The sequence below is a fragment of the Dipodomys merriami genome, unplaced genomic scaffold (genome assembly GCF_024711535.1).
Source record: "Dipodomys merriami isolate MVZ:Mamm:240054 unplaced genomic scaffold, mDipMer1.0.p SCAF_275, whole genome shotgun sequence".
NCBI lineage: Eukaryota > Metazoa > Chordata > Mammalia > Rodentia > Heteromyidae > Dipodomys > Dipodomys merriami.
The window spans coordinates 740,514-763,358 of record NW_027204215.1 but is presented as its reverse complement, the minus strand read 5'-3'; the positions used below and the strand labels follow the sequence as shown (position 1 = coordinate 763,358).

The window sequence follows — 22,845 nt, the reverse complement described above, 5'->3', positions numbered from 1 at the left end:
GTGGGAACTCTGCAGGGGAGGGGAGGGGAGGGCTGAGGGTGGGAACTCTGCAGGGGAGGGGAGGGGAGGGGAGGGGAGGGCTGAGGGTGGGAACTCTGCAGGGGAGGGGAGGGAGGGCTGAGGGTGGGACCTCTGCAGGGGAGGGGAGGGGAGGGGAGGGCTGAGGGTGGGACCTCTACAGGGGAGGGGAGGGGAGGGGAGGGCTGAGGGTGGGACCTCTGCAGGGGAGGGGAGGGGAGGGGAGGGCTGAGGATGGGAACTCTGCAGGGGAGGGGAGGGGAGGGCTGAGGGTGGGACCTCTACAGGGGAGGGGAGGGGAGGGGAGGGCTGAGGGTGGGACCTCTGCAGGGGAGGGGAGGGGAGGGGAGGGCTGAGGATGGGACCTCTACAGGGGAGGGGAGGGGAGGGGAGGGCTGAGGGTGGGAACTCTGCAGGGGAGGGGAGGGGAGGGCTGAGGGTGGGAACTCTGCAGGGGAGGGGAGGGAGGGCTGAGGGTGGGACCTCTGCAGGGGAGGGGAGGGGAGGGGAGGGCTGAGGGTGGGAACTCTACAGGGGAGGGGAGGGGAGGGCTGAGGGTGGGACCTCTACAGGGGAGGGGAGGGGAGGGGAGGGCTGAGGGTGGGACCTCTGCAGGGGAGGGGAGGGGAGGGCTGAGGGTGGGACCTCTACAGGGGAGGGGAGGGGAGGGGAGGGCTAAGGGTGGGACCTCTACAGGGGAGGGGAGGGAGGGCTGAGGGTGGGACCTCTGCAGGGGAGGGGAGGGAGGGCTGAGGATGGGACCTCTGCAGGGGAGGGGAGGGGAGGGCTGAGGATGGGACCTCTGCAGGGGAGGGGAGGAGGGGGCGGGACCTCTGCAGGGGTGGAGTGAGCAGCTGTTGGGTGATCGCAGGGACCCCGCTCCGGCTCAGCTCTCTGGTAGCCCAGGCCGGGGGCAGGTGATGGAGTGTCTGGTGGGAATCCGTCTCCTTGGAGCCCCTCCCCACCCGGTTACCAATGACAACACAGAATCAATCATGGTGCTGTCCCGGTGCCTACTCCTGCCCTGTCTGGGGGCGGGGGGAGGGCATGGCTGCGCCCACGTCTGCTGGGGAGCGCCCCATGGCTCCAGGGCGAGCAGAGGAACAGCACAGTGGACTGGGGTCCCAGGGCGAGCAGAGGAACAGCACAGTGGACTGGGGTCGCGGGGCTGTCAGACCCTGTGATGTCACTGGGGGACAGACCACGAGGTCCCGGAAGCCACCCACAGCACCGGGTAGAACACCATCACCCATGTGAGGAGACCGAGGAGACCAGTGCCAGCCAGGGGTCCCCTGCCCTCCCCGTCTCTCCTCCCCTCCCGGTCTCCCCTCCCCTCCCGGTCTCCCCTCCCCTCTCCTGCTTTCCCCTCCCTCCCCCGGCCCCCCTCCCCTCCTCCGTGTGGGCTCACCAGGATGTACAGGGCACCCTCTGAGCTCTTCTCATACTCCTTGATGGTGGAAAACACTGAGAGAACAAGGCAGGAGAAGACCAGGAGGAACCTGGAAGACACAGGAGACAGATGGGCCACATCAGCCATGCAGCAGCTCCAGACACAGGCCTGGTCCTGCGCTCGAGCCAGCAGGGTCCGAGGGCCAGCGTGGGCCAAGTCCACAGAACCCCACGGAGGGTCTGGGACCAACACCTCCCGTCGCTGCCCCTCTGGAGCCCCGCCAGCCCATGCTGGGGAAGTCCTCCAAACTCTCCAGGGAAACAGGCTGGTGGGAAGATGAGGAAAGCAGAGGGCGGGCACAGAACACCCTTCCTCGGGGGAGGGAGCCCTGCCCCTCCCCCGCTGTGGGCATACCCACCCCTGACATCACCTGTTTTGTGGTCCCCAACCTGGGAGGCCCACGGCCAATGCCCGGCATTTGGGCCTGGTGACCGGTGGACTCCCTCTGCCTTTGTTCTCTTGAGGAAAGGCCCATGTGGAGCATGAACCCTCCACACAAGTCATGGAGGCCCTGGCTTCACTTCACCCCCAGAGCCGACTCCATGTCCTGGGAGAAGACTCAGACCTGCACAACAACGGCACATAGCACGCAGGGACCCAGGGCCAGGCCTCCTGACTGCAATGCCTGGCTTTCCTCCAGAAGGCCCATTCTCCACATTCCCAGGCTGGAAGTGGGCCCCCAGGCCGGAAGTGGGCCCCCAGGCCGGAAGTGGATCCCCAGGGATGGAAGTGGGCCCCCAGGCCGGAAGTGGGCCCCCAAGGATGGAAGTGGGCCCCCAGGCTGGAAGTGAGTCCCCAGGGATGGAAGTGGGCCCCCAGGCCGGAAGTGGGTCCCCAGGCCGGAAGTGAGTCCCCAGGCCGGAAGTGGGTCCCCAGGCTGGAAGTGAGTCCCCAGGGATGGAAGTGGGCCCCCAGGGATGGAAGTGGGCCCCCAGGCCGGAAGTGGGCCCCCAAGGATGGAAGTGGGCCCCCAGACTGGAAGTGAGCCCCCAGGCCGGAAGCGGGTCCCCAGGCCAGAAGTGGGTCCCCAGGCCGGAAGCGGGTTCCCAGGCCAGAAGCGGGTCCCCAGGCCAGAAATGGGTTCCCAGGCCGGAAGTGAGCCCCCAGGCCGGAAGCAGCCCCCAGGCCGGAAGTGGGTCCCCAGGCCGGAAGCGGGTTCCCAGGCCGGAAGCAGGTCCCCAGGCCAGAAGTGGGTTCCCAGGCTGGAAGTGGGCCCCCAGGCTGGAAGTGGGTCCCCAGGCCGGAAGCGGCCCCCAGGCCGGAAGCAGCCCCCAGGCCAGAAGTGGGTCCCCAGGCCGGAAGCGGGTCCCCAGGCCGGAAGTGGGTCCCCAGGCCGGAAGCAGCCCCCAGGCCGGAAGTGGGTCCCCAGGCCGGAAGCGGGTCCCCAGGCCTCACTGTGCGCTCGGGCAGAGCACCGGCGGCCCCGGCGGCACTGGGCGCGTGTCTGGCCCACACGGGCAGCGCCTCCACCAGGCCACTTGATCTCACCTCACTCACAGGCGCGCGCCAACCTCTGTCCCTCTCCCCCTCCTCCCGTCCAGAAGGGACAGCCCACTGTGGCTGGACCTCTGCCTCCATCCCCCACCCTCTGACCCCCAGAAGGCCACCTGCCTTACTCAGAGCGGCTGACTGAGGTATGCATTGAACCCAGCGGCACTGAACATGTGCTGGTTACCGGGGCACCGGTGCTGCCACAGAAACTGACGGTCCAGGCCCATCCCGGGGGGGGGGGGGGGGGACCGAGGCCTCAGACAGGGCCACTCAAGAGGCACAGTGCCTGAGCACACTGGAAAAGACGATGGCAGGTACTCCTGGTGAGGGCCGGTGCCCACACTGGCCTCAGAAGCACCTGCCCAGCACCCTAGCCACCTGTCTGCGTCCATGCTGGGCCGTGGGGACAGGAGACTCCACACAGTACGGGAGGGACACCAGGACCCACAGGCCACTCACCATCAGGGGACAGGCCTATGCGGAAACACAGAGCAGACGCTCACACAGTGGACAGAAGCTGGACGGGATCCTGGGCACTGAGGACAAGCTACGGTCAGAGACAGCACCCCAGCCCCACTGGCTAGAAATCAAGACCACACATCTTCCCCAAGGAAGCCTGAGCCCTGCAGGGCTGGCCGTCAGTCCAGCCTGAGTCCTGCCATCTCCGTGGCGCGCGGAGCCAACCACCAGCACAGGAACTCACAGCTCCAGCTGTGCCAAGGCCCCGGCAAGGCCGGTGCCAATACCCAGAGCCACACGGTCCCCTGAAGCCCTTCCCTGAGGTCGCCTCCAGCCAGGTAGACCAGCCAAGACCTGGTTGGCAGGGCACTGTCCCTCATTTGTGACCCCTGCTAAATCCTAAAGACATCTCCTGATGTCCAGGCCCTCCAGGCTGCTCAGCTCCTGACAGACACAAGCAGTGGCAACAGAGGCTGCCGGCACAGACAGAACACACGAGAAGCCACAGCCATATTTCAAAACAGCAATTAATTTCCTTTGCTCATTAGCCAATTTATTCAATTATTGGAGTCATAAAAAAAGAAACAGGAAAAAAGAAAAGGAAAATCACGTGAACATTTCATGCATCTCGTGAGCCTCCTACTGGTGATTCCATCTCCCTGATGGGATCTTTTACCAGCTCAGTGGGAAGGAACAGGAGGGAGGACAGGGGATCTGGAAGGAACAGGAGGGAGGACAGGAGATCTGGAAGGAACAGGAGGGAGGACAGGGGATCTGGAAGGAGCAGGAGGGAGGACAGGGGATCTGGAAGGAGCAGGAGGGAGGACAGGAGATCTGGAAGGAACAGGAGGGAGGACAGGGGATCTGGAAGGAACAGGAGGAAGGACAGGGGGATCTGGGAACAGGAGGGAGGACAGGGGATGTGGAAGGAGCAGGAGGGAGGACAGGAGATCTGGAAGGAGCAGGAGGGAGGACAGGAGATCTGGAAGAAGCAGGAGGGAGGACAGGGGATCTGGAAGGAACAGGAGGGAGGACAGGGGATCTGGAAGGAGCAGGAGGGAGGACAGGGGATCTGGAAGGAACAGGAGGGAGGACAGGGGGATCTGGAAGGAACAGGAGGGAGGACTGAGGATCTGGGAACAGGAGGGAGGACAGGAGATCTGGAAAGAACAGGAGGGAGGACAGGAGATCTGGAAGGAGCAGGAGGGAGGACAGGGGATCTAGGAACAGGAGGGAGGACAGGGGATCTGGAAAGAATAGGAGGGAGGACAGGGGATCTAGGAACAGGAGGGAGGACAGGGGATCTGGGAACAGGAGGGAGGACAGGGGATCTGGAAGGAGCAGGAGGGAGGACAGGGGATCTGGAAGGAGCAGGAGGGAGGACAGGGGATCTAGGAACAGGAGGGAGGACAGGGGATCTGGAAAGAATAGGAGGGAGGACAGGGGATCTAGGAACAGGAGGGAGGACAGGGGATCTGGAAGGAGCAGGAGGGAGGACAGGGGATCTGGAAAGAATAGGAGGGAGGACAGGGGATCTAGGAACAGGAGGGAGGACAGGGGATCTGGAAGGAGCAGGAGGGAGGACGGGATCTGGAAGGAGCAGGAGGGAGGACTGGGGATCTGGAAGGAGCAGGAGGGAGGACAGGGGATCTAGGAACAGGAGGGAGGACGGGAGGTGTAGGCGCCAGTCAGGACTTTTGGAGTCGGGCAGCAGGGCAGAGGGAGGCTCAGGAGGGCTGTGGGCCCAGGACCAGCCCAACCCAGCAGAGCAAGGCCCCTGCAGCTGCCTCACAGAGGTGTTTCCTAGGCCAACCGTGGAGAGCAAGGAGGAGCGGTCCTGGCATCGTGAGGAGCGTGGGCAGAAGCCCCGCGGTCTGAAGAGCAGGTGTGTGTGCGATCAGAAGGCCGGGGGCAGACCTGCAGACTCGGCACACTGCAGAGCATTCTTCCAAGATAAAACTGTAGGGCCGGGGCTGGGAAGGTGGCTCAGTGGTAGAGCGCTTGACTTGCATGCGTGAGGCCCCAGGTTCGATTCCTCAGCACCACATAAGCAAAAAGAAAAAAGCCGGAAGTGGCGCTGTGGCTCAGCGCCCAGGCCCAGAGTTCAAGCCCAATGACTGGACCCAAAAAAACAAAACAAAACAAAAAAATGTAGGGCCAACGGCTGAACAAATGCAGCAGCGGCACTCATTAGACACTATGTGGAAGATGAACTTTATACCTTGTAGGCGCGGATGGGAGGGAAAATCTGGGAGAGAGCAAAGGGGTGACACTGCCAAGACAGGAAACTTATCCCTTTGTATGTCACCTTTATAATAACAATTAAAAATAAAATCATTTTTAAAAGGCGTAAGCCCAAGGTGCCAAGTGATCTGATCCTCTTGGGTCTGTTCCTAAGGGGCTCTGGCCAGGCATCTAGAACATTCTAGAAACACAGAAGACAGGCCACCACATATGGACCTGCAGCCTGCGTGACACCAGTGATTAACACGGGGAAGCGAGCCCAGCACCTGTAATGTGAGCAGAACAGTTTGGTCAGGGACAGGTGGGTCCCCTGCACTGGGCTCCAGGGTGGACCCCGACTGTGCAGCCCAGCTATCCCAGACGGCCACTCCACATTTTGTTTTTTAAGTTTTGGGAACAGACAGCACAGATGGCCCCATGCGCAAGGAGGGAGACTGAGGGAAGCCACCCACACTGTTCCTGGAAGCCGGAGAGAGGGGGCTTGGGCTGCAGCTGAGGGCTGCCCCAGGCTCCAAGCTCCCTGGAGGGAGGGGACCCGGCCCAGAGCGGAAGAGACACCCCCGGGTGCAGCAGGTCCTCTACCCACTGCGTGGATCAGGCCGGCTGAGTGGAGGCAGCCATTCCCAGCCCTTGTCCACCTGTGAGCACCCGGGTAGTCAACCAGGACCCGGCACCAGACACAAGCCCCACGCCCACCTCACAACCAGGGAAACTGAGGCTGGGGAGGCAGGCAGAGCCGGGCCACTCTGACTTCTATTCCTGGGAGGAGCAAGCCCTCCAGCCTCAGCTTCGGAGAGGCCCCGCTTTGGGGGGCCCCCGTGTGGAGAACAGACCCTTATCCTCAGACCCAGCCCACACCATAAGACCAGCCACCTCAAGACCAAGCCGGGGTCACTGGTCACTGGTGGGGACCTGTGCCCCAGGCCTGGGAGAGGCCACGTCCTGCCTGGTCTTCCCCCTCCTCCCTGCAGCACTGTTCTACTCACAGAAACCACAGCGGTGGACGGGGGATCCATCTCCTCCCTTTAGGAGAGGACAGAGACCTTGGGAGTCCTGGGTCCACAATGGCCTATGGTTGTGCTCAAAGGGGCCCGGGACCTTCCACAGGACAGGGACAGCCTGTGGGGAGACATGCGGACCTGGAGGTCAGCGTTCTGCTCACTGGGTGGGGCTGGGGAAACCTGGCCAGAGGCTCTGGGAGCTGCAGGCTGGAGACCACACTCTCAGCTTTGAGGACTGGCTGCATCCCCCTTCACCACCAACAAACCAAAGCAGGGAGCCAGCTGGGAGGAGGCCCTGTCTACCCTCCCACCTGGGGCCCACCCAGCCGCAGCCTCAGACAGGACCGGAGGACTGTGGTTTTTGTGCTGCCCAGATTACAACACAAGGAGTTTCAAGGGTAATTATGATAATAGATTCGACTCAAGATGCTGTCCGGGCAGCAGTTGCCAAGGAGACAAGCATCACAAGCGGCTGTCCCCAGCCCAACTCCTGGGCCAGGATAGGGCAGGCAGGGACCCCGTGAGCCGAGGCGGTCCTCGGGCATGTGGAGCGTGTTGCCAGGAACCTCCTGTGTCCCCACGCACATCCAGGCTCCAAAACACAAGAGGGCAAGAGAGTCATATGGGGGACTCAGCGGGGACAGACTGCCTTCACCAGCAGCTGGAGGAAACTCACTGGACAAGAGCAAGAGCCCGAGCCCTGGCAGAGGGGAGGTGCTGAGATGAACAGAGGGCAGAGGTGAGGGCACAGATGCCGGGCAGCACCTGGGGACAAGCCAACAGCCAGCTTCAGTAGGTTCTGAGGTGCAGAAGGGCGTGTGCAGGTGTGTGTGTGCATCTACATGTGTGCATGTGTATATGTGCGTGTGCATGTGTGTATATATAAGTGTGCGCGCATCTACGTGTGTGCATGTGTATATGTGCATTGTATGTATGTGTGTGCGCATCTACATGTGTGCATGTGTATATGTGTGTATATATGAGTGTGCGCACATCTACGTGTACATGTGTGCATGTGTATATGTGCGTGTGCATGTGTGTATATATAAGTGTGCGCGCATCTACGTGCATGTGTATATGTGCATTGCATGTGTGTATGTGTGTGCGCATCTACATGTGTGCATGTGTGTATGTGTGTATGTGTGTATATATGAGTGTGCGCACATCTACGTGTACATGTGTGCATGTGTATATGTGTGTGTGCATGTGTGTATATATAAGTGTGCGCATCTACGTGTGTGCATGTGTATATGTGCATTCCATGTGTGTATGTGTGTGCACGCACCTACCTGTGTGCATGTGTGCATGTGTATGTGTGTATATGAGTGTGTGTGCACGCATCTACATGTGTGCATGTGTGCCTGTGTATATGTGCATGTGCATGTGTGTATATGTGAGTGCGCACGCATCTACATGTGTGCATGTGTATATGTTGTGTGCGCATATGTGTATATATGAGTGTGCGCACATCTACGTGTGCATGTGTGTATGTGTATATGTGTGTGCATGTGCATCTATGTGTGTGCCTGTGTGCATGTGCATATGTGCGTGTGCATGTGTGTATATATGAGTGTGCGTGCATCTACGTGTGTTCATGTGTATATGTGCATGTGTGTATGTATGTGCATTGTGTGAGTGTGTGCACATCTGTGTGCATGTGTGTGTGCATGTGTGTATATGCGTGTGTGCATGTGTATATGTGCATGTGCATGTGTATATATGTGTGTGCGCACATCTACGTGTGTGCATGTGTATATAGTGCATATGTGCATATATGAGTGTGTGTGCGCGTGTGCGCATCTACGTGTGTGGTGTGTGCATGTGTATATGTGCATGTCCATGTGTGTGTGCATCTACGTGTGTGCATGTGTGTGTGCATGTGTGTATGAGTGTGTGCGTGTGTGCGCATCTATGTGTGTGCATGTGTGCGTGTGTATATTTGTGTGTGCGTGTGTATGTATAAGTGCGTGTGCATGTGTGTATGAGTGTGTGCATGTGTATATGTGTGTTTGTGTATGAGTGTGTGCGTGCATCTACGTGTGTACATGTGTGCATGTGTATATGTGTGTGTGTATGTATGAGTGTGTGTGTGTATGAGTGTGTGTGTGCATGTGGGGGCGTGGATGCACACACTGGAGCCCTGCTCTCCAGGGAAGCCCCCACCCCCTTGGCTCCTCTGCTCCCACCTTTCCCCTCCCACCCCACCATCCTATTGCAGGGAATCTTTTTTCCCTGCTGCCTCATCTACTTCCTGTCCAATCTCCCTTCCCACACGGGGGCTCGGCTGCTGTCTGGAGGTTGGTGGACAGCTACGATGCTGGCAAACACCAGCAGACACTGGCAGATACCCACATGGGCTCGCAGACTCCGGTCAGCTCCAGCTCCAAAGACGGACTCCAGAGAGATGGGAGGGGTCCCAGCCCACTGTGTATATTTAGTGACAAAGACCCCAACATGTGAGCAGCCGGCACAGGCTTGTCACAACTCCCCATCAGCAGACCCCCATCCTCAGAGCGCTGGGGAAGCCAAGTGGGAGGGAACTGGGACACCAGCCAAACACGGAGCGCGCCGACTTCATGCAACAAGACAGCCATGTGCGCACGCCCCACATGCCACAGACAGGAAAATGGAGGCGCTCAAGTAACTTGCTGTGGCTCAGGAAGGAATCCAGCTGGAGCAGGCTGGCTGGAGGAGGGGTGAGGGAGGGGGGACAGGGGAGGAGACATCAACGGGGGGGGGGGCAGGGAGGGGAATTGGCCTCAGAATCCTGCCCTGCATTCCCATGAGTCCCCTGCAGAAGCCACGCGCCCCTCCCAGGACAGGCACTGGGGGCCCAGGCGCTCAGCGGCCCTGGAAGAGGGGACAGCCAGGGAGAGAGGCCGGAGCAAGCTCCCGTGGTCCAGCTCACACCCAGCTCCCTGGGGACGGTCTGCGCATTAGGCCTCAGCCAGCCCCGTGGCCTGAAATCTAATTGTCCCCCTAATAAACTGCTCTGCCGCCAGACCCGCTGCCTCCTCCAATGTCGGGAGGGAGGGAAGAGTGCTGACGGCAGCTCCGGGTGCAGGCCTGACGGACGGGAGGCCGCGCTGCTCCACCTGGAGCCTGACGGACGGGAGGCCGCGCTGCTCCACCTGGAGCCTGACGGACGGGTGCAGGCCTGAGGCCGCGCTGCTCCACCTGGAGCCTGGAGGCTGAGGCCGCGCTGCTCCACCTGGAGCCTGGAGGCTGAGGCCGCGCTGCTCCACCTGGAGCCTGACGGACGGGAGGCCGCGCTGCTCCACCTGGAGCCTGACGGACGGGAGGCCACACTGCTCCACCTGGAGCCTGGAGGCTGAGGCCGCGCTGCTCCACCTGGAGCCTGACGGACGGGAGGCCACACTGCTCCACCTGGAGCCTGGAGGCTGAGGCCGCGCTGCTCCACCTGGAGCCTGACGGACGGGAGGCCACACTGCTCCACCTGGAGCCTGGAGGCTGAGGCCGCACTGCTCCACCTGGAGCCTGGAGGCTGAGGCCGCACTGCTCCACCTGGAGCCTGACGGACAGAAGGCCGCGCTGCTCCACCTGGAGCCTGGAGGCTGAGGCTGCGCTGCTCCACCTGGAGCCTGGAGGCTGAGGCCGCGCTGCTCCGCCTGGAGCCTGGAGGCTGAGGCCGCGCTGCTCCACCTGGAGCCTGACGGACGGGAGGCCGCGCTGCTCCACCTGGAGCCTGATGCTCCACCTGGAGCCTGGAGGCTGAGGCCGCGCTGCTCCACCTGGAGCCTGGAGGCTGAGGCCCCACTTGTCCAGGGCTCCTCGGGGTGTCCTGCGCCGGGGTCTACATGGGCCAGCACACCAGAGCCACCAGCCAGGAAACCCCCTCCAGAGCCTCAGGCCAAACACACCAGGTGCTCGGGAAATGCTGGAGACCCCACCACGCACACCCCGGGAGGCCCAGCCCAGAGACCGCCAGGACCTCTCATGGCATGAAGCACTCCCAAGGGACCCGGGTGCCACACTGCCCGGTGACGGTGCAGCCAGAAGGACCCTCTCTACAACAGGGGGGTTGCGAACGTCAGCGCCCCCCATTACTCCCTAGCCACCCGACTCACTAGAACCCTAAGGCTCCTGAGGACCTCCCCCCAGTACTGCCACAGCAGCTGTGGGCTCCCTGGGAGGGGCTGGGTGGGAGCGTCATGCTTCGGAGGGTTCTGGAACCTCAGCAGGGAACCGCCAGCTCAGCAGTGGGGGAGAAGGCTCCTCCCGGGAGGGCACTGCACGGCACCTCCAGCCGCAGAGTCCCTCAAGGCCGCGTTCCACAGTTAATTACCCCCGTCAGTCACCACTGGGGCTGCACAAACACCCGGGGTCCCACACAGGACTACATACACACCCGGGGGTCCCACAAAACCGGGGAGTCCACACAGGGCTGCACAAGTACCCGGGGGTCCCACAAAACTGCAGAGTCCACACAGGGCTGCACAAGTACCCGGGGGTCCCACAAAACTGCAGAGTCCACACAGGGCTGCACAAGTACCCGGGGGTCCCACAAAACTGCAGAGTCCACACAGGGCTGCACAAACACCCGGGGTCCCACACAGGGCTGCTCCTGCTCAGGTCCACCCGGGCAGCCTGCCCTGCACACCAGCCCCTCCTGAGAGCCACAGCCCACCAGGGCACCCTGTGCTCCTAAGAGCTCATCCGGGCCCAGCTGTGCCCACTCCAGCTGCCTTCCACCCTACTGGGGCTGTGGGAAGCCCCTCTCATGGCCCCCCGGAAGCCGCCGGACTGCTGGCATGCATAAGCCCTGGGGACCCCCATACAACCCCACACAGGTACCCTGGCCTGGTCAGCCCTGGCGACCCCCACACGACCCCCACTCGGGTACCCTGGCCTGGTCAGCCCTGGCGACCCCCACACGACCCCCACTCGGGTGCCCTGGCCTGGTCAGCCCTGGCGACCCCCATAACCCCCACACACAGATGCCCTGGCCTCGTCAGGCTGGCGACCCCCACACGACCCCCACTCGGGTGCCCTGGCCTGGTCAGCCCTGGCGACCCCCACACGACCCCCACTCGGGTGCCCTGGCCTGGTCAGCCCTGGCGACCCCCACACGACCCCCCCCAGACGCCCTGGCCTGGTCAGCCCTGGCGACCCCCACACGACCCCCCCAGACGCCCTGGCCTGGTCAGCCCTGGCGACCCCCCACACGACCCCCCCCAGACGCCCTGGCCTCGTCAGGCTGGCACTTGCTCTCTGCCCTCCCCTCCTGCTCTTTCTCAGCCTCCCCAGCCTCTCCCTGCCCCAGGATCTTTGACCATCTTCTTGCTACCCATAGTTCCTTCCTACAGCCTTGACCTCCAGGCCTCTAGCCCGGGTCCTGAGCCAGCCCCTCCTGAGACTGTGTGCTTCCTGTACCTAAGAGCAGGGCCTCATCCACTCTGCCGGTTCTGCCACCCAAGACCCACACACAGGGGCCACGACCTTGACGGGACCAGCTGCTGCTGAGCCGGCCCAGCTGGAGAGCAGAGGGCCAGGCCGCGGAGCACTGTCCACCCACTGCTGCCGCCTGCCACCCGGCCAAAGGCAGGACCCCGGGCCAAAGGCAGGACCCAGCACACAAAGGCCGCGGGGGATGACTCTGTGTGGGCCTGAGACCCACAGGCACACAGCCTGAGCCAGCAATGAGACCAACAGCTCAGGACAGAAAAGGCCGGGTCCCCAGAGAAGCCGTGAGTGCGCGTGTGTGTGAGCGCCAACACTTTGGTCAGAGCCGCTCACAGAAGCCTGACAGCAGACTCCAGAGGTCCATTAACAGATGCCCAGACAGCCAGGGTCCCAGGAGCCACCAGACAGTGTGAGGCTCCAGTGCACCGGCGGGGACTGGCGGGGACCGTGCTCAGAGGAAGGCAGGAATCCTGACTCCCAAACAGGCACGCACAGAGGCAGAGAGGCCAGAGACTGCGGGGCTGGGGGAGGGGCCTGCGGAGAGTGCGGGGGGGGGGGGGGGACACAGAGGTCTCCAGAGAGCACTGGCAGCTGCCCCCACGTGCACAAGCACCATCAGAACATTTTCACCTGTGTTGACCTGGGGCTTGAACTCAGGACCTGGGCACTGTCTCAGCTTCTTTGCTCAAGGCTGGTACTCTACCACTTGAGCCACAGCTCCACTTGCACATTATTCCCTTTTAAATGGTTAAGTGCACATTAAAGTTTCACTTCAATTTCCCAAGAACTGAAGCAAGCAGGGCCATCTTGTCCAGTATGGGATGCAGGGTTCTGGCAGGGAACTGCCACATCCGTGCTGCCCCAGGCTGACCCTGGTCCTCAAGGGCATCCTGCACAGAACAGACCCTAAGGAGGGCTGAATGCATGCTCCAGCCCACAGGTGTTGGGGTCCACAGGGCCATCTTACTGGGCAGTGAGCCCATCTGCTCTCTGGACAAGAATGGCCCCACACTGGGGCGTTTTCCAATACAGAGAGGGATGGCAAGGCCAGTGGACAGGGCAACTCTTCTTCCAGGACAGCTCCTCACAGGTGACTGGTTCTGTCCGTGGTCACCTGCAGTCCCCTGCCTCCCCACCCTCAGACGCCTCGGCCCGGGTGAGCTGCTGTGGGCCACATTTGGCACAGCCCAAGCCTTCAGCAGCCTTACTGCGTAGCAACCAAGCAGGGTCCAGATCCCTCCTGTCTCCAGGGCACGGACCCCTGAAGCATCCTGAAGCACCCTCCATGGCTCAGGATGCCATCTGGCCACACACAAACCCAACCCCCCGACAGGGGTCTCTGGCAGGCCTTCCCAACGCTGAGAGAAAGATTCCTGGAGTGGCCAGGACTCTGCCTTGAACCCAGGTCAGGCTCCAGGTTGCTCCCTGATGAGTCCTCTCCTAGTCATGTGTATACCTCCAGTGGTGGGCTGATCCCCGTCACATGCACACCTCCAGTGGTGGGCTGATCTCCGTCACATGCACACCTCCAGTGGTGGGCTGATCTCCGTCACATGCACACCTCCAGTGGTGGGCTGATCCCCATCACATGCACACCTCCAGTGGTGGGCTGATCCCCGTCACATGCACACCTCCAGTGGTGGGCTGATCCCGGTCACATGCACACCTCCAGTGGTGAACTGATCCCGGTCACATGCACACCTCCAGTGGTGAACTGATCCCGGTCACATGCACACCTCCAGTGGTGAACTGATCCTGGTCACATGCACACCTCCAGTGGTAGGCTGATCCCGGTCACATGCACACCTCCAGTGGTGGACCGATCCTAGTATGTGCATACCTCCAGTGGTGGGCTGATCCCGGTCACATGCACATCTCCAGTGGTGAAAGGCTCCATCTACAGACAGGACCCAGATCCTCTCAAGTCAGCCTTGGCTCTCAGTCAGCTCATTAGCCTTTCTATTGTACTGACAGGCAGAGCAGGGGACAAGGACATCCGGCCACCTGCTCCTGTGGTAGGAGATATGGAGTACGTGGGAATGACCCACCTGGTCCACCTAGATAGGACACACCTGAGAACAGGTGTATCCCTGGATACGTGACAGGCTGCTTGTGGCTCTATGACGGAAACTTGAGCGCCCATGTCTCCATAGACTGGCCTGTCAGAGTGACAGAAGATGAGGGAAGAAGATGCACGGAGACATTCCAAGGCATACAAAGACACAACAGGCCACAGCACCACTGGCCCATGAGAATACCCCATTACAAGCCGTGAATAAAGGAAAAGCTAGGAGCCCAGCCCCTGGTTTGTTCAAAAGCTGTGCAAGAAGAATAAAGGCATGGAACTGGTCAGAAAGATCAATCACTCTCCTCATGTGTTCCAGACTTTTCCCAGTTGCTGCCAGTGCTGTGTATTGTTTTTGTAATAATAACTTTAAAAAGAAGTGATCAGCCCGATGCCAGTGACTCACACCTGTAATCCTAGCTATTCAGGAGCCTGAGGTCAAAGACAACCTGGGCAGAAAAGTCTGTGAGATCCTCTCCCTAAAATAACCAGCAAAAAGGCTGGAGGCATGGCTCAAGCGGCAGAGTGCCAGCCAAGCAAGCAAGTATGAGGCCTGAGTTTAAACCCTAGTACTGACAAAATAATAATACTAAGGAACAGTGCCGCCAGGTGTTCTGCAGCGGACGAAGGAGCCGGCCCGGCGCGAGTCCCATAACCATCTCTCTCAGACACAGCACGCCTCCCTACTGCTGCGTCCACAGCCCCTCCGCGTGCCCTTCGTGTGGGAACCCCGGACTCAGGAAGCACAGAGCCGCCTCGGGTCTCCACCCCGCAGACAGGGCTTCCCTCAGCAGTGCCTCCCAAACACCGGCCCTTCCTGAAAGCTGGCAGCGAGGAGCCAGCCACCACCCTGAAGAGCTCCACCAAAGGAGTCCAGCATGCGGATGTCCACCCAAGGAGGCAGCGCTGCCGGTGCGTTTCAGGACCATGGCCAGCACCCCAGAGCGAGCCTCCCTCTGGGCTGCCCCAGCCGGCCTCCTGGCATGGAACTAACTCCCAGAAGAGGTGGGAGCGTGACCCTCGGCCCCTCCCCTGTCTCTGGCTGGCCGCCTCCCACAAACAGCACACACAGAGCTACTCAGCAACACTTGCTGTCTGGTTCAAGGGAAAACGTGATCGGAGATGAGAGCATTTTCAGAGTCCTTCCTCTAGGCATCTCGCCTACAGACACGGACTCTGCACGTGTTTGTGCAGACATCCGCTTGCAGGAGCCTCCCTGCAGTGCCTGGTGGAAGGGAAACCCTAGAACGGGCCTCCGTGAATGGGGAACCTGGCATAAGTGTATCCATGCACCTGGGCCACCGTCCCGGCCCTCACGGGGCAGGCAGCGCACGCAGTCATGACCTACACGGAGGTACATGCACTGAACCACCAGCACGTGTGCCAAGAGCGTCTTGGAAGAAGCTCTGCTCTTTATTCTGCGACAGGTACTGAACTCAGTAGCTGACATTTTTGCTCACTGCCTGGCGCTCCACCTGAGCCATGCCTCCAACCCCTCACTAGACATTTTTAAATATGTCTCAGGGTTTTCCGCCACGCTTTGTTTTCCGTGTGTGTTCTTTGTGAAACTGACTATTCTGGAAGGAGATGAGAAGGGGCAGTAGTCTCCAGTCCACCAAGAGGCCTCCCAGGCTGGCTTGGGGCTAGGGAGGTCAGCTCCAGAAGCTGCTGACCGGCACCACCCACCACGGGGCCTGCCCCAAGCAGGGCTGTCCCTTGCAGAGGCTGGCCTGTTGGCTTTGCGCCCAGGAGCATATTTCTGCGCTCTGAGAGAGGCAGTCACGGAGACCTGCCCACAGCACAGCTCAGTGTCCCACACACTCACCGTGACTCCTTATCCACAAGCCCTGACCGGGCCTTCCAAATCCCTGCCTTGCCCTCAAAGCTCCTCGCGGCTCCTCACTACTGAACCCAAGGCACTTCGCCCTTCCCCCTACTCCCCGGAAACTGTCTTCCCAAGCCTAAACAGAAGCGTAAGGAACAGGACAAGGCAGGACCAGGAGGCCAAGGCAGACCCCGGCCACAAAGAGGGCGGGCAGACCCCCGGCCCGGGCCCCCACAGAGGGGGTTGAAGACAGCAGGACTCTTCCTGCCGCCCAGGCAGCCTGAGGCTCCTGGCATCACATGACACCCCAGAGCTCTGCAGATAACTGGTTCCAGCAACTCCTGTCAGAATGTGCTGGAACAATCACTTTTCTGGACAGTCACAAAATTATCCCCAGTAATGCAAGAGGAAACTGAAGACCTAATTTTGTTTGAGGCAAGGAGCCGGCAGAGCCGTGGCGAGAGGCTCTAGAACCGACCCGGCCTCAGGTCCCGGCCCAGAGAAGCCTCTGACACCAAGGCCTCGCTTTCTGTGCAGAGAAGCTGCTGCGGGAGCGGTGGGGCACTGGCCGGCAGCCCTTCCTGTGGGCCACTCGAGCACAACAGGCAGGGACAGCCAGGGGACATGGGTCTGAGGACGAAAGGCCCTGGGGGACAGCCCTGTCTCTCCGCGTCTCACTTCGTCTAACCATCCGCCTGCCCGGCCCTGGGAATGAAGTGGTAACGGGAACACCAAGAGCCCAGAAGACTCTTGCAGCCAAGCTGTGCGCCAGGGCTGCAGCCTGGCACGCCGGCTGCCTCTGCCATTATTCTCGGCCTGCTTGCAGAATTTCCTTTCTAAGATCCCACCTGGGAAACACAGACAGGAAGCCCTGCACCGGCTCACATCCCACAAGGGGATTCCCAGGGGAGACCTGGGACCGGTCAGCAGAGAGCCTGGGCCCACAGAGAACCCCGCTGGAGTCGGCGGTGGATGGCTGGGCAGCGGGGTGGCCGTGTGAGTCAGCTCCAGGCTGCTCCTCGGGGACAACCCCAGAGCAGTTTCCCCTCTGCCCTCCACGCTGGACCCAGCTGCACTGTGCCCGCTGTGGTTAGGCAGCTGGACAGGTGCCGCGTGGCCACCTCCTCCCAGCCTCAGCCTGGCGCGTCACCACAAGCCAGCAAGGCACCGTTTTAAGACGCCCCTGCTCAAGGAGCTGTCAGCGCATTGCTGTCTGAAAGCAGAGCTCAGCTCCAGCCCCTGAAGGGAGAGGGGCAGCGTCCCACACGCGGGAGCAGCACTCATGGAGAAGTGGGCCCAGCCTGGCTGACTGACTGCACCCCAGCCTGGCTGACTGCACCCCAGCAGACACAGCCACGGCTGCGTGAAACCGATGCCTGGGGCTTTCTTGAGGCTCCTCCTCAGCCTCAAGGGCTTGCCGGAACCTCCTTCCCGCTGAGGTGTTTTGCCAACCAAACAGTTCCTCTCCTCCGTGCTGACTCCCGAGGACGCCCAAGCAGGATGTCTCTGAACTCCTGCAGCCACAGAGCAAGAACTCTGTTCTAGGGAATGACCAGCTCCTGGGTGGGCTCACAGCAAACTCCCAACATCCGGAACCCAGAGCTCACACCCAGATGTGTGCTTCTCGTTACCTTGCAGCCCCAACCAACTCTCAAGGTCAAGGCACTGACGTACAGGCATGAGAATTTTCCAAGGGACTGGACGAGGGTCAGAAGCTGAAGGACACTGTCCAGGGCAGGCAGTGTCAGTCACCCCAGCCTCCACGCCTCCTTGTGATGTGGCCACATCTGGCAAGCCTGGCAGGTTGTAGGGACGGTGGCAGGCCTGAGCACCAAACAGCAGCACCAAGTGCTGTGCCACATGACTCATGTGAGTCACGTGACACGGGGCCCCGCCATACCCCAGGCTGTCACTCCCACTTCGTGACAAGGAATCTGGGGTCCTCAGCAGGGAGGCAGCGCCGGCGAGGGCGACAATCTCCCTCGTCTTTAAGTCCCAGGCCTCCAGTGGCCCATCACGCCACCGAGCCTCACACCAGCGGGGCAGGAAGAGGACGGGCCCTCTGGGGAGGTCTGAGGTTGCGTCTGTCCACAGCATACACGCTGACCAGCAATCTCATACTTTAGTTTCGTTACGTTTATGCCTAAGGTATCTCAAATGACCCACAGCAAGGTGGGCTGCTTTACCTGGACACCGTGAGGAACACAATGTGGGACACAGGGCAAAGTCCTACAGGCACGCCACAGGCACCACCACCACCATCCAGGACCCACTGAGCCTAACCATGGGGTGGTGGCACCAGCCTGGAGCAGCGGCCTTCCTCCCTAAGCAGGGCTGTCCCCGCCCCACCCTGTCCTGTCCAACCTCAAGGACAGAGAGCACAGCACAGACGTCCTTCTGCATGACCATCCAGCCCCCTCATGTTCAAACAGTCAGGCTGCGTGAGGCGTTCCCCCAAGAGTGCTCGGCCCTGACTCTTGTACATTTCCCCAGCCTCTGCCCCATCTTATACAGGAGTTTTGCCAAACAGACGGTGAGACCCCCAGGCCAGGCCCGCCCAGCCCCCAGCCCCCAGCCCCCAGCCCCCAGCCCCCAGCCGGCAGCCCCCAGCCCCCAGCCCCCAGCCCCCAGCCCCCAGCCCCCAGCCGGCAGCCCCCAGCCCAGCCCCCAGCCCCCAGCCCCCAGCCCCCAGCTCCCCAGCCCCCAGCCCCCAGCCCCCAGCCCCCAGCCCCCAGCCCAGCCCCCAGCCCAGCCCCCAGCCCCCAGCCCCCAGCCCCCAGCCGGCAGCCCCCCAGCCCCCAGCCCCCAGCCCCCAGCCCCCAGCCCCCAGCCCTCCAGCCCCCAGCCCCCAGCCGGCAGCATGCTGACAAGCGGGTGCTCACCATGCCGCCCCCAGGCATGCTGCGTAGCCCACCAGGAGAATGGGGACTGAAGTCTGCAATTCATTTAATAACGAGAAGAGCTGGGGGCAGGCCTCCTCTGGACTCTGCCCATGCGCTGGACCCTCCTGCAGGCTCTTCCAGACCATGTGTGATTCAGAACTGGACAAGCCTCTGACGGACGTGGTCCAGCATGGTCCACATCAAAAGTCTTCAGGCCTCTGACCACAGCCTGTGTCCTCCTGAAGCTGTGTATAGGCCAATTTGAATATCTGACTCACACAGATTTTTGTAGAACTACTGTAGTCTGAGACACTGCCCAGAAAGCCCCCTACCAGCCTGCTAATTAACTATGTGTTCCATTACCATACAGAAACAAGAATGTTTAGAAATGTACCCCCCATGAGTAACCAAGACAGACTGATTTAAAACAGTCCACCATTTCAGAGTAATCACTGTGAGGGTTAGGAATGCTACAGAGATTTGGAAGATGGACAAGCCCAGTTTCCCAGCAAACCCAGGTCTCCCTGGAAACCACCCTCTGAGGCATTTTCACTTTTGGGGAAATTTCCATACGATTCTCCGACCCCTCCGTCAATAGACATCTCCTCCTCAGGCGGGCTGAGACTGTGGGGAGAAGTTGAGAGCAGGCCACCGTTCGCAGATGTGGCCTCTCTCAGGCACAGAGTACCCAGCCGCAGAGGCCTGGCCCTGTCACAGGGCACTGAGGCTGTCCCCACCCAACCAGGGCCCTCTGAGGGCTCCTTTGAGCCTTAAAAGCGACCACAGGGATGAGAAGGGGTGATGAAGGGGCCCAGGGGCGGTGTGGGCTCCACCCCACTGGGTTGTCTGGGGAAGGACCACCAAAGAGCCTGGAGGGAAGCCTGGCCTGGGGCGGGTGGGCACGAGTCAGGCAGCCACACCAGCATGGCCCGGAGTTCCCAAGGCCTCCCAGAACAGAGGCACCAACTGTGAGGGAAGCACACGGGGTGGCCAACCCCAAGACTCAGCCGCGAGTATTCACCCAGTTTCCATTTAGGCGATGTTAAACACCATCTCCTCCTAGCCACCCTCCACCAGTGTTGGGAAGGGTATGCAGTCTGCGCCCCAGCGCCCTCCTCCGAGGCAGAGGCCCACCCACAGCTGACACAGGAAAGCCAACAGGACCCCGGCTTCCCTGCCCTGCCCACCTGGCAGGAGCAGTCCCATCGCCCTCCAGGTCCCATTCCCTCTGCAGCCCGAGTCACAGGAGGGCCAGGCCAGGCTCTCACCTGCAGCAACAAAACCTGACCCCTAGGCAGCTTCCTGGAGCCGCCCCCCCTCGATCACCCATGTCTGCCCAGTCGGGGCCTCTCCTGACTCGGTACTCAGACTGTCTGTGCAGCCCCAGGCTGGGTGAGGGACTCTGCCAGTTCCACAGGCCCTTCTAGAAATGCTCACAAGCAGCACAAAATGGCTACAGCTCTGCCAGAGGTGCACGGCAGGGCCCTGTGGCTGGCGGGCCTGAGTGATCCTGCCCACCAAGCCCTGGGCCCAGGGCAGTGGCCTCCTTCCCCACTCTGGGCAGCGGTGGCCAGCCAGGATTCTGTCAGGAATGGTCAAGCGGCTGGCACCGCTGGGGCTTTCACAACGCTCAGAAACCAGGCTCAGGTAGCCAAAGGCAAAAGAAAATGGCTCAGGAGAACCCAGCACTGACTAGACCTGGGGCTCCCTTCTACTGTGAGGGTCCTCTCCCACCAGGCTGCCCAACCCAAGAAGAGAAGGGACTCTACCCCATAATTAATCACTGAGCAGGCCAAAGGCCCATGCATCACGGCCAGTTCATGTGGCCTAGCAGGGGGACACACATGCTCCAGAACCCCGGGATTCCACACCAGGGAGCCCGGGGGATGGGCCAAGAACAACCACCGCTTTCAGGGGACACGTCACCTGTCACTCCGCAGCCAGACCCAGAGCGGACACCCAGAGCACAGGAAACGGCTATCTCCCCTTTACTGACAAGGCTTCAGAGGTTCTGAGCCAAACCTGGCTGTCTGACTCAGGAAGTCAGGGCCCAAAGACCCTGCCGGGTCTGCACTGTCCTTCCTGCCTTCCTGCTCTCCACGGAGCACTCCTATCGGGAGCCTCGCCCCAGGTCTCACACTGGCCACACAGCTCTGGAGGCTGCCACTCAGGAAGTGGGCAGCAGGGACCCAGGGGCTGGCCAAATCCGGCCAAATTCTGATCTGCCAGCCAGAAGGACCACAACCAGTCCCCTGGACCCTTGAGTTTTGTCCTGTCTGCATCTCAGATGTCACCAGTGCCAGGCTGGCCAACCACAGCCAGCCTCCACAGAAGCCTCTGGCCCCAGTCAGGCAGAGAGGGAGGCAGCAGGTGCAGGTGGAAAACCTGCTCCACCTTGCTGGAGTTGGTGGCACAGGTGACCCGGGGCGGCACAGGCCCGCACAGGGCGGCCAGGGAAGCCCCACACTGGGCAGTCTCCAGACCTCCGGCAGAAGCCACAAAGGCTGTGGATACGCCAGGACACCTGCTCTGCACGCAGCCTGGCATTTCCCTCTGTGGATCTACCTCCACCACCCCCCACGTCACATTCCAGAACAGACACTGAGCACAATCACTGCACACACCCTCGGGGCAGAAGACTTCCCCAGAACCTGCTCCTCACTTCCAGTCCAAAATACCTCTTTCACACAAAATGGCTGAGTCCTGCGCTCTTCTTGTGTCCCTGGTTAGCTGGAACAAGAGATCAAGCATCTCACACAGGGAGGCTGTGCACACTTGCCCAACTTGTAAATACCACAAACATCCATGAGTGCACAAACACCAGGGCCATGCCAGGAGCAGGGCGGAGGCAGACCCCGAGCCGGAGCCCCCAAGGGACACAGCCCACTCGGGGACCAGGGCTGAGGCCCCAGGACAGACAGCAGCCTGCTGCTCTTGGCTTCGGCTGCCAAGGGGGTCCAAAGCCCCGATGTGCAGGGGGCCTTCAGCAGCGGTGCAGGGGTCGGGTTGTGCTGAGGGCGGGGGAGGGGGATTGGGGGGGGACTCAAGCCTGGCCAGGAACAGGGCCGCAGGCAGCTACCAAAGGCTAAACCTGGGGTGATGCCGGGACCCCTCCCCATCTCTGCCACCGACAGCTGGGGGCGGGCGAGACCTCTCCCTCGGCCCCCACCCGCTGGGGGGCCCTGAGAAGGCCCAGGCCGCCCGCCCGGCCGCCTCGCTGGCCCTTTGTTCCGCGCCGTGGGCCCTGGGGAGGGGCCTCGGGGCCCGGGTCTGGGGCGCCGCGCCGCGCCGTGCCGGCACCCCGGCCCCTCCGCGAGCCAGCTGCGGGATGGCTCTCCATCGCGGCGCTCCGCTCTGAGCAGGGCCCGCAGTGCCGGGAGCGGACGCCAGGGCGGGCGGGCGCGCACGCACACGGAGACCCCGCGGCGCGGCGCGGCCCGCACCGGAGGCCCCGCCGCCCGCCGCCGCCGCCCGCACTCACACGTAGGCGTGGTAGATGAACGCCCAGCCGCGGGGCCGCTCCAGCACGTTGTAGAGGAAATTCTGCAGCTTGCGGTAGAAGGCGTTGCGCTTCGGGGGCTTCCCGGCCCCGGCGCCGCCCGCGCGCGGCTTGCTCAGGATGCTGCCGCGCTTGGGGGCCTCGGAGCCGGCGATGAGCAGCGCGCCGTCGCGGGTGGAGTCGGGCGCGCCGGGGTCCAGCCCCACGAAGCCCACCTTGAGCTTCTTCTCCCCGCTCGGGCCGGGGTACACGCCGCCGTTGCGCGACTTCTGCACCATGGTGCCGGGCGGGCGGCGCCCCGGCCGGGCGCGGGCTCAGCGCGGACGGCGCGCGGGGGGCGGCGCGGGCCCCAGCCCAGGCCCCGGGCCCGGGAGCCGCATGGCCGAGGCGGCGGCGGCGGCGGCGGCGGTGGCGGGCGGTCCTGCCGGGCCCGGCCGCGCGCGGGGACGCTGCGGGCACCTCGCTCCGCGCGCGCCTGGACGCCTGG

The 22,845-nt window shown here is 62.1% G+C and overlaps 1 protein-coding gene across 9 annotated transcripts in view; it reads right to left on the bottom strand.

Annotated features, from left to right (window-relative positions):
- Window positions 1-22,845, bottom strand: part of LOC138837770 (potassium voltage-gated channel subfamily KQT member 2) — a 58,621-nt gene extending 35,776 nt beyond the window's left edge. For 5 of the 9 annotated variants that reach the window (XM_070036753.1, XM_070036755.1, XM_070036756.1 and 2 more), the window contains exons 1-2: window positions 22,341-22,707; window positions 1,427-1,517 (exon numbers count right to left, since the gene is read on the bottom strand). In XM_070036753.1, the coding sequence (XP_069892854.1) occupies window positions 1,427-1,517; window positions 22,341-22,636 (387 nt within the window). In that variant the 5' untranslated portion in view covers window positions 22,637-22,707. Of the gene's footprint in view, window positions 1-1,426; window positions 1,518-22,340 lie in introns of all 9 variants that reach the window. The other 4 variants (XM_070036752.1, XM_070036757.1, XM_070036758.1 and 1 more) reach the window with 2 other exon arrangements.